At 35.8% G+C, this 11,024-nt stretch overlaps 1 protein-coding gene across 2 annotated transcripts; it reads left to right on the plus strand.

Annotated features, from left to right (window-relative positions):
- The first annotated feature begins 12 nt into the window (after positions 1-12).
- On the plus strand, positions 13-10,390 carry LOC126720762 (serine/arginine-rich splicing factor SR45). Of its 2 annotated transcripts, none has more exons than XM_050423564.1 (12): positions 13-326; positions 1,281-1,349; positions 2,598-2,686; positions 4,131-4,177; positions 4,261-4,341; positions 4,491-4,656; positions 4,745-4,979; positions 5,068-5,118; positions 6,642-6,755; positions 7,581-7,647; positions 7,731-7,765; positions 9,910-10,390. In XM_050423564.1, the coding sequence occupies exons 1-12, from the start codon at positions 82-84 to the stop codon at positions 9,977-9,979; spliced, it is 1,269 nt and encodes a 422-aa protein (XP_050279521.1). In that variant the 5' UTR covers positions 13-81; the 3' UTR covers positions 9,980-10,390. The 2 variants fall into 2 exon arrangements, with proteins under 2 accessions (XP_050279521.1, XP_050279520.1); XM_050423563.1 differs by having other exon boundaries at positions 14-326; positions 5,065-5,118.
- The last annotated feature ends 634 nt before the right edge of the window (positions 10,391-11,024 follow it).

Here is an 11,024-nt window from a genome sequence, read left to right on the forward strand (position 1 = left end):
CTCTCTCTCTCTCTCTGGGGTTTATCTAGGGTTCGACTTCCCGCTCTGTCACTCACTCACTCTCAAACCCAATCAACGCCCATGGCGAAACCAAGCCGAGGAGGCCGCCGGTCGCCGCCGTCAGGGTCCGCGTCGGGCTCGTCCTCTCGCTCCCGGTCCTACTCCGGCTCCGACTCTCGCTCTCGCTCCAGCTCTCGCTCGCGCTCCGTCTCTCGCTCGCGCTCTCTCTCTCGCTCTAGATCTCGCTCCAGGTCCTTCTCCTCCTCTTCCTCTCCCTCCAGAAGCGCCAGTTCTCGCAGCCCTAGCGCACCTCCTCCCAAGAAAAGGTACTTTTACTGTTCCTCGTTTTCGAATATGATCTGCTACGGTTTTCGGCTTCTCTGTTGTTGGGTTGCTAAGAAAGTGTTATAGAAAATTACTAAATCCTGATTCTTTGAACGCACTATTTTTTGGAAATTTGCTGAAATAATTTTAAATTTTTGTTATTTTTATGGCTATTGATAGGTTTTGTAGTTATTAAAGTAACAAAAATTGATAATTTGACCTGTTATAGTTTTCGGTTTCTGTGTTATTTGGTTGCCAAGAAAGTGTAAGAACATTACTAAACCTAGATTCTTTGAAAGAAAAACTCTTTGAATTTGCTGAAATCAGCTTTTGAAGTTGTTTTATTCAGCTATTTTTTTAGTTTCCTCTACATACGAATCTGATCTAATATGAATGAATTTTAAATTTGTTATTTTTTTTATGGCTATTGATAGGTTTTATAGACATCAAAGTAACAAAAAGTTGGTAATTTGTTTGGTTTGTAGAATTAGTATTTTGCCATTGTAGATGGAGAGTGAGGTCGTTGGTTTAAGACCCACCTGGTGCGTGATTATCATTAAAAATGGACATTCGCTCCATTTGTTTGCTGAGGAATTGTATGAAGACACATTTGAAAGTTGGATCTTTAAGTTATGATATGAATACTTGAGTTTTTGAAAGCAGACAGCATAAGTTGAATGTCTGTCATAATGTATAGTAAAAGTGGGAAGCATGTTTGGGGTTAGTGGCAAGAACTAAAACTACAAAGTAGGTGAGTGGTTGATTGCTGGAAAAGGAGAGTTTGGGTCTCTAGTATACAGGGGTTTTGCCTGCAATTTTATGAAGCAATGCAGATAGTTTTTCCAACACATTGATTTTTATGAACTTTTGTTTATTTTAGTTGTAAGGAATACACATTTCTATGTTTTTTTTGGTTATTTTAATGTTACTTTGTTCTTGTGTTTTCATCTTCACAGTCCCGCTGAAGTAGCTAGGAGAGGTCGGACTCCACCTTCACAATCTAAAAGAACTTCTCCACCCCCAAGGTGAAAATTACTTTGAACTTTTTATTTTTATTAAACTTATTTTAAAAATTGAATTTGGTTGAATGTATGTCTTTTGGTCGGAACTTGTCAACTAATTTTTCATTTCACTTTTTTAATGCTTTGGCTGTTACCTTAAAGAGTTGATTTATACTGAAGATATCAAGGGAATGAAATTGAAATCTAGCATAATCTGTTGATAAAGGACAAGATGTTTTCATTAGAGAGTGCAAACATGTATATATTTATATGATGAAACTTAGTTCAATTAGGAGTCTCAACTCAAAGCATACCCGTTCTGTAGGAAGAAAATTTTCAACATACACCTGCTGTAGGAAGAAAAATTTCTTACTTTTTTTTTTGGGCATACTTGTGAGGGATTTATTCTGCATAATAAAAGGTTTAAGTAAATGAAGCTAGAGTTGGCATAATATATTGATGAGGGTCAAGATGTTTTTATCTGTGAGCGACTGTATATTCATATATATGATGGTATCTAGTAAATACCGGAACTTCAATGCAGAGCATACTCCAGCTATGGAAAGATAAATATTTTCATGATAAAATATTAAACAAATCTTCTGATCATCATTTTATACATTCATTTTTTTTTCCCTGGGATATGCATGCCAAGTTAATATTCTTTAGTATCTTATGCCCATGTGTCTGATTTTTTTTTTCCAGTTTTTTGTTTCCTTCCCTATGTGTGTTCCCTTGAAATCCTTTGCATATTAGATTTTCAAATTTAGCATACTTCATTTTCATCCGGTGCTGTTTGACCTATAAGTTTTATGTGTGCTGGTTGGGCTGTTCAAGGTTTGAAGGGTTTTGAGTTTTGTAATGTGCAAAGTTCATTCAGAGTACTGGGTGTTGGTCAAAATCATAATTTTAACATGAAGATTTGGCCTATCCGTTTTGGGTAGGGTTAAGGTTGGGTGATAGGAAGCTCCCTCAGTCATGTTTGTATATATAGTTATAAGCAAAACTTGGATACAATTCCTTAGGTGCAATACATTAGGTTCCCCAATTAAATTCAAACAAATATCTGCATTAACCAATACAAGATAAATACGGTTAACTTTCCCAAGGAGAATTAAATTCAATGCAGTTTTGTGTTTGAATTTAAGTAACCTAATAAATTGCACTTAAGTAATTGTACCTAAGTCTATAGTTATTGCATGTGTTAGGCTCAGTTCTTAGTAAATACTAGTGTGTTTTGTGCTTCTGTTAATTTATAATTTCTGATTTCAGGAAAGCTTCTCCTATTCGAGAGTCGCTTGTTCTTCACATTGAGAAACTAAGCAGGAATGTGAATGAAGGCCATTTAAAAGAAATATTCAGTAAGTTTATTACTTGTTTGATGATGACTAACACGTGTCAGTTTTAGCTACAAAATTCACATATCTAAAGCTATGAAGTTTATAGAATTATAAATAGAGTCTGCATGGAAAAATAATGTCTGCAAACATCACTTTTTTTTTTTTTTTTTTTTTTTAACAACACTTGTCATTTTCTGACTTGGAATTCTAAAAATCTATGCTTCTGGTAGTTTAACTTGACGTTAAAGGCATTGTAATTGATTGCTGTTGTGCTAAGCTTTCATATGACAATGAAGGCATAAAATTGTCCCTTTTTCTCCCTATTAATTTTAACTTTATATGTCCAGTCACTAGTATACTGTCTTGGAAGTAGATAGCATCTTAATTTTTTTTGATAAATGTGTCATTGAACTCACTTGAGTACAAGTTTTGATAATTCTTGGAGTTGCTATCAAAGAACTTTTACTTAAGAAGGATGAAAATATGGATTGCTTAGTGGATTCTATGAAGCCATACATCTAGATGATCAAAATGACCAGCTTGGTGCAAAATGGTAGTTTTAGAGCAAGTTTGTCAACTATGATAGTTGCCCGTAGGTTTTACTGGCTAGTGGCAAGTTCAAATGGCTCTTCTTTAAAAAAAAGTTCCCTACTTTGTCAATAAAGAAGAGAGTAGACGGAAGATTAGAATTCAGATAGGAAGAGAGTGAGAAGGGAACGGAAAGGGGATTCCATGTTCAAAAATTTCAAAACAAACTCATCTTTCAAATTCATTTGTCATTACCAATAGGTTGGAAGTTTCATACTTCTATGGCCAAGATTTTTTCCCATGGCTGTTCTCAGAGTTCTATCAAAAACTCCTGGGATAGCTAATAAGTTATTTTAAATGCATCAGCTGCAATCTAGAAACAGCTGTTTTTCTTCAATATTAAGTTGCTTCATGGCTGAGCATTGTCCTGAGTAGCTGTCTCCTGATTGACATAAATCTAGGAAAGTATTGTGATGAAATCATACGGTAATAAAACTAATAAAAAATTCTAGAGCGTTCTGTAATTTTTGGTTGATTCTTAGCTAATAATTAAACTGACAAAAAATTATGAAGAACCCTGTTAAGTTTGATTTTCTGGGTAAAGTCTTAAAAACAAGCTGTTGCATCACTAACCTGAATATCTTAGACCCTTCTTGATATGTTTAACAAGTGCTTCCATCATCACTTCAATGTGCAAGCAGGTTACTGGTCCAATGTTGTCAAAAATATAGAATAAGTGAAGGAAATATTTAAATAATTGACCAACTGATATTTGGTCCTTGAAAATGTAAAGTAAAGAGCTTCACATGAATAAGTAATTATTGAATAAGGAACTTGTTACTTATTGGCCGTAAGGTATTTATAAGCTAAGGTTTCCATGTGTTGAATTTCTAATTAGTGCTTCTTAATATTCTTACCTGTGAATTGTACTCTGTAGGTAACTATGGTGAAGTTGTAAATGTGGAGTTAGCAATGGATCGCGCTGTAAGTTCATTATAGATGTCATATCATGGTCTTGGGGTCATCTGGCCAGGTATAGGGATTTGAAGCTTGCTTCATGTTTGCAGGTCAATATTCCAAGAGGATATGGGTATGTGGAGTTCAAGACAAGAGTGGATGCTGAAAAAGCACAACTATTCATGGATGGTGTAGGTTTTTTTCTTTTTGGTGGTGGGGGGGGGGGGAGGGGGTGGGTTTGTAAAACCATAAAATAGAATGTAGTGTTGGAGTGGAATTATGTGCTATGATGAAAACAAATCATGTTGGGAAATCAATGTTTCTTATTTTCTTCATGCAGGCACAAATTGATGGGAATGTGGTTCAAGCGAGGTTCACGTTACCTCCAAGACAGAAGCTGTCACCTCCCTTAAAAGCCATTGCCAGTGCACCGAAAAGAGATGTGCCCAAAACTGATAATGTTAATGCTGATGGTGAGAAGGATGGACCAAAGCGACAAAGAGAACGTATATCCCTTACACTTGTTTCATTGAGTGGTACTTTATACATTTTGTGTTGTGTTTTCTAATAGAGTTTTATTTTTAATGACATTAGTTTCTCCCCGTCGGAAGCCTGCTACCTCACCTCGAAGGAGATCACCTATTACTCGAAGGGGCGGATCTCCTAGACGACCACCAGATTCTCCTCCACGTCGTCGTCCAGATTCTCCCGTTCGTCGTAGATTGGATTCTCCTTATCGCCGTGGTGATACACCTCCGAGGAGGAGGCCAACATCTCCTGGCCGTGGTCGTTCCTCAACTTCACCAAGACGCAATAGATCCCCTGCAAGGTTCACTACAAATAACTACTTTTCTGGTTTGATGTCTTTTCTGATTTTGATAGCATTCTACTGATTACCATATGGCCTCCTTCAGAAGGATGCGTGGCAGTCCTGTTCGCAGACGTTCTCCACTTCCTCCTAGGCGCCGGTAATTATGCTTCTAAATTATATTTAAATGCTTTGTTTTGAGTGATGGTAACCGATGAAGAGGTGTAACACTGAATGAAATTATGGTGTTCCTGGAATTGATAGAACTATTCATAGTATTTTAGTGGCTGTGAGCACATTCTGTACTGCCCATGTAGACAATGTCATTGATTACATTGTTAGGCTAATCATGATCTGAGTGTTCATTGCTGTAGTCTAATCTATATATCACCTTGGTGGTTTCTCATTATTGGAGGTGCTAAGGTTGTGGATTCAAAACCCTTTGGGTGCATAACTTACCAATAATAAAAAGGGAGTTTTGTAATTCTTTAGACTCCTTTTATGTTCATTCCCATGTACATGAAGTAGTCTTCGCTTCAATAAAATATTTATTTACTTATCAAACAAATAATGAAAAAGGGGAGAGAGAGAGAGAGAGAGAGAGAGAGAGAGAGAGAGAGAGAGAGAGAGAGGATAGGGATTGTGTCCATAACCTCAACTTCCCCACATTTTTTAATGTGTGAAGGAGATGTCACTCAGTCCCTTGATTTCTTCTAGAATATATTTTACTTAACTAAGTAATTGGGCGAAAATAATATGAACTTACAGTTTAGATATATATTTTGTAATTAAAAAAAATCTCATGCCGGTGTAGTGGGGAGGGGGTGGATCACCTTCTGATTCGTTGTACAGAAGCTTATCAATTGTGGTCCTTTGTTTTTTGATCTTTTGGAATCTCGTGTCCTACAAAAGAGAGTGATAGATCTTTGTTTGGGTGGTGGAATTGGATGGGGAAAGCATTTGTTGGGACCTTGCTGTGTTTGATTTGGATTATTTGGTGAGAGAGGAATAAGTTTGAGGATTGGAGAAGACAAGGGACCGGCTCTTAGCTTATTTTTTTGGCACCTTGTTTGATTGGGCACGTGCTTGGGGACTCATGAATATAGAGATTCTATTCCTATGTTTATTGAGTCTCTATTTCTTTGTACGTAGTCTTTTGCATTTTTGTAAAAAAGAAATCTTATTATTATTTCTTATTATTTTTGAGATGAAATCTAAACAAATCTTATTAAGATAGTTAATGTTGGCCTTGAAATAAATATATATATATATATATATATTTTAATGTTTAGGTTACTTCCCTAGTAACATTTGCCTTGTGGATGCTTGTCTGTCCCTTTGTTTGACGCATACACTCAACCTTTACTTGACATAATGTGCATCTTTCCCTTTTTGTTAGAGATCTTTTTGACAATTAATATTTATTTGTCTTCATGCTTTTATAAAGCTCATCTAATTTGATTTTTAGGGTTGGGGTTTTAATTTATATTATAAGCTATGGGAAGCATTGTATGAGACTTATTACATTTGATTATCTGCTATATTTTCCTTTGGCTTTTCTGGGGCCCTTCAAAACTCTACGGAGTTATTCATATACTAATTTTGTGATACACACATTCTTAGATACATCTGTTTATATGTTTATCTTCTTGCAACTTGAATACGACCTTTGCTTTTTTTCAGTTCACCTCCAAGGCGAGCTCGTAGTCCTCTTAGAAGGTCTCCTATTGGTCGTAGGCGTACTCCTCCTATTCGTAGAACTGCTCGCTCACGATCACGATCAGCTTCTCCACGGAGGTAACTTTTCTAAATTGTTTCTAATCCTAAGCATGATTGATCTGGTTTTCTAGTTGTCTGAATTGTGTCAGCTCTCTTTTAGTTGCTTTATATATATGTTGGATTTATTTCAGTAGGATGGGAATAAGGTTTATGAATTTTTTTTAATATGGGTCTCAAAGTTGCAGAGCTTTGTTGTTACTTTTTGAATTGCTTCATTTGAGTGTATGCCAGCAAATTTCTTTGTATGCGTACATGAGAAGTAGTGGGGATGTGCATGTGGTTAATACCTAGATGGGTGGTGTACTTGTGGGTTGCAGCAGGGGACATTTTGGTAGAAATTGTAGTATTGCTATATGGAATGCTGTTCAATATGGGTTGCGAGGTGCCTTGTCAACATTGGAGTTCATTGTGGGTTGAAATAATTTCTTTAAGCCCTTTATGTGGCTTGGGTGACAGATAGAAGGTATTGGATGTGTATAGGTTTTAACATAGCCATGAAATGTTCATTATCTTGTTTGACAATACTGGTATATAAGACTCTACAACTCCACTTGTCTTCAATTTAGTGTTGTTTATAAGTTCTATCATGCCTGTTGTTCTCATGATTTCACCTTGATTTTTGCATCTTACATAAAGAATGTAGGTTCTGAATTCGAGTTGCAATATTATGTTGGCTTCAATTTCATTCCACCCCCTCTTTTTCTTCAAAATTGTAATAGGCTCAGTATGTTGTTGAGTTTTGCAAAAATGCTATTTCCCTTTGTTAATTCGATTTGTGCTGTTAGTTTGTATTACTTTTTAACTTACGCATGCCTTTCTCTGTGGGGGTGGTGTTTACAATAGAGGTCGAGCACCAGTCGGAAGACGTGGGCGGTCATCATCCTACTCTGGATCACCTAGTCCACGCAAGGTTAGTGTCTGTTATTTTTTGTTTTAAAAGAAAATTCCTACTACTAGATACCTTACATTGCTTATTCTTTCTAATTATAACAGTTACCTCGGAGATCAAGGAGTCGTAGCCCGAGAAGGTAATTTCTATCTATGAATGGTTTCACTTTTATTCATCTAAAAACATTTTATTTCTCTTCTAATGGGGTTTTAGCTTGGATGGCTCTTCCTCTGCCCTTGGGATGGAGGGTGAGATCATAGATTCAAAACTCACCAGGCATATGTGTAACTTTGCAATGAAGAAAAATAAATTTACTACTCACTTTTATGGGGAGAGAAGAGGATATGGGGTTTGTGGTCATAACATAATTTTATATATTTGGCCACTCTCCTCTTCTATCCTCTCCCCCCATCCCTCTTTATCCAAACATGGGATTTCAACATGAGGAATATCATTCTTATGCGCAAGGTATACGTGCTTGCAAGATGACATTCCTTCAATTTTCATGTGATGAGTCCAAGATGAAAATGTCTTTGTTGTGTCCCCCACCCCCGGATCAAATTATCATTTTTAGTAACATCTAATTTTAAGTTCATATCAATATTTATTCTCCAGAACTATTGGAAAGTACCTATGCATGTATTGTCTTGATGGTGGAAGTTAAAACTCCAAACTATTAAATGCTTGTTCCCTTCAGAATTTTGATTTCCAAATGAGACTCTCAATGTGATATGAAGAAGGTAAAATATTTTGGTGGTTGCACTTGGGGAAAAATATTTAAGTGGGAGTTTTTTCAGTTATATAACATTAAGTTGGGAAATTTATAGAATTCAAAGAAATGGATATCACTGGAGAAAAGGAGCTCAATGAAAATTTCCTACTATCGAAGAGGTAGTTTTAGGGTCCGTTTGGTACATGTGTTTAAACACATGTTTTCAGTTTTTAAATAACATTACATGCATTTCTACACACTTTTTTACCCACGTGTATTTCCAAAAAATACAAACAACATTACTAGAACAACGTTATCAAACGGCCCCTTAAATTCTATAAAATACACACGAGGAAGCAAGCTGTTGCTTTCCATCAGGAGATGGAAGTTGAGTTGGCATTTGAGTTTCAAAAATGGATTCGAGGATATTTTAGGCAATTAGGCTGGCTTTAGATTTTGGTTTGTACTTTGTTTGTAGTTCAATAAATAAGCACTGATGATTATGATAATAACATGAACAGGCTACAACTTGGGAAACTTCAGGTTGGTTAATTCATGGTTTACTGCTACTGCAGTGTTATGTTGTCATCATCTTTGTTTGAATTGACTTAACTGGCATTTTCATTACATAACCTTCACTGCTAAATCATAATGTCTGTTCTACCATATCTTTTGGACTGCATAACTTGCATGATTCCAGAGTGCTTCACTAGACTGTTTGGAATTTTGTGGATATATCATAGGGTATTGATTCTCTTGGTCTCACCTTATTGGCAAAGCTATGTGTATTATTTACCCAAAATAAAAATCATAAATCTCTGCACATTTGTAGTTTCTCTTCTTGGTGTGAAGATGTTTTCCCTTTTCCATTATCCCCAAATTAATGCATGATAGTAGAAGTCTGTTTCATCTCAACTTTTGAGGATATAGTTGTATAAACAATAATTTGGATTTGGATTTTTATTATTTCAAGTTATTTATATCTCCCACTTTCCAAGATTTTCTTAGTAGTGGGATCTTGTTAGGACCAAAAATTGTGGAGAAGGGAATTAGCAACTCAAATGAATTTAATAATGAAATTTTGTGAGTCATGGTACTCACACATGGTGCATGCCAAACCTCTAGTTAGTTAATAGACTAACAATTTCCTAACTAGGTTCTCTCCTCTGTTGACTTTGCCTGAAGTGTAAACTGGATTCCTTTAACACATCATATTAGGTTCCTTGTTGATATATATATATATATATATATAAATATTATATTGTAGTTCTTGGTCTGTGACGATATGTTGTTATGTGCTCCGTTTTATTTTCCCAGTAAGGCCGAACCTAAACCAGTGCTCGAGAGATAGCTATCCATATACTGATAAGGGATGTATGGATTCTTGAGAAGAGAGCCATGGTGGTCCCCCCCAGACTGCCTTGATCCCACAATTGAATAGAAAGTTGGATCTATATATTATATATATATATATATATATATAGTTTTAGTACTTGTGTTTGCAGCTTTAAATGTTTTCATGCTTTTGTTTATATTTGGGTTTGTTCTGATGCAAGCTTGCTTATGTGTAGGCCCATTAAAGGAAGAAGCAGTAGCAACAGCAGCCGCAGTAGTTCGCCACTGCTGCCTCGTAAACCATAGGTAAGCACTGCCTCTCTATATCCCCAAATCCCCCTTGCCCTCCCCTCCCCACCCATCCCCTGCCTTTCCCCCTCCCAACCTCCCAAAAAAAGAATCTGAGTTATGTTTGATGTAATGTCGAGGTGGTATTGAATATGAGAACAAGATATTGTGGCTGTAATATGCTCCTGATTGTGGCATTTAGGTTTGTCTCAGTTATGGTGACCATTAGTTTGTCTCATTTATGTTGGAGGCAATGTTGAGCACTGGTTATTTGCTGTTTATTTTTTCAAAAATTATTTAAGCTAAACATTCTGATGGAAGAAACAACATGCAAAAGTTGTATTCTTGCTTTTATGAATGCTACATGTACAGTTTGTATGATTAATATTGTTAGTAAGTGTGTGGAAACATGCAGATCCTTTATTCAAACATGAGCTGATGATCTTTGATTGCCCATTCTCTCTAGCTGTTTGAAGAATAAAAAATCATACTGGAGCTTGTCCCAGACAAGGGCCAGGTTCTTGTATGACTTGTTTAATTAGTTGATTGTTCATCCACGGGTTTTTTAACAAGAGTAAATATAGTCTCATGTAGTTCATTGGTGTTGCTGTTGGACGTTCAAAATATAAGGTGGTGTTGGTTCAATCCGGTTCAGCCATCTAGTTTATAGGTTTTCTTAAAAACCCTTGTGTTTCACTGGTTTAGTTGCATTCCTGGTATTTTCAACTCCATTGGTCATATCCATTGGTATGGCCTAGGTTGTTAAAACGGGATCTTTATGTAAGATCCAAGGGTTCAAGAATTGTATTGTTGGATCAAATTGAAAATCATAAGTTCTTACTTTTTGTTGAAGAATAATAAAAAAAGGACAATAATAGAGACTCTGTATGTTGAATAAATCATTAGAATTAAGAAATTATCCATGAAAAAAAAAATTTTAGTTTAATAGTGTAATTATACCTATATAAGTGCAGCTATAACAAATTCTTCATTTAAGAATTGCTATATATAAAAATAAAAAATAAAAAATAAAGTCCATATGTGCGTTGGGGATTTTATTATT

The sequence above is a fragment of the Quercus robur genome, chromosome 4 (genome assembly GCF_932294415.1).
Source record: "Quercus robur chromosome 4, dhQueRobu3.1, whole genome shotgun sequence".
NCBI lineage: Eukaryota > Viridiplantae > Streptophyta > Magnoliopsida > Fagales > Fagaceae > Quercus > Quercus robur.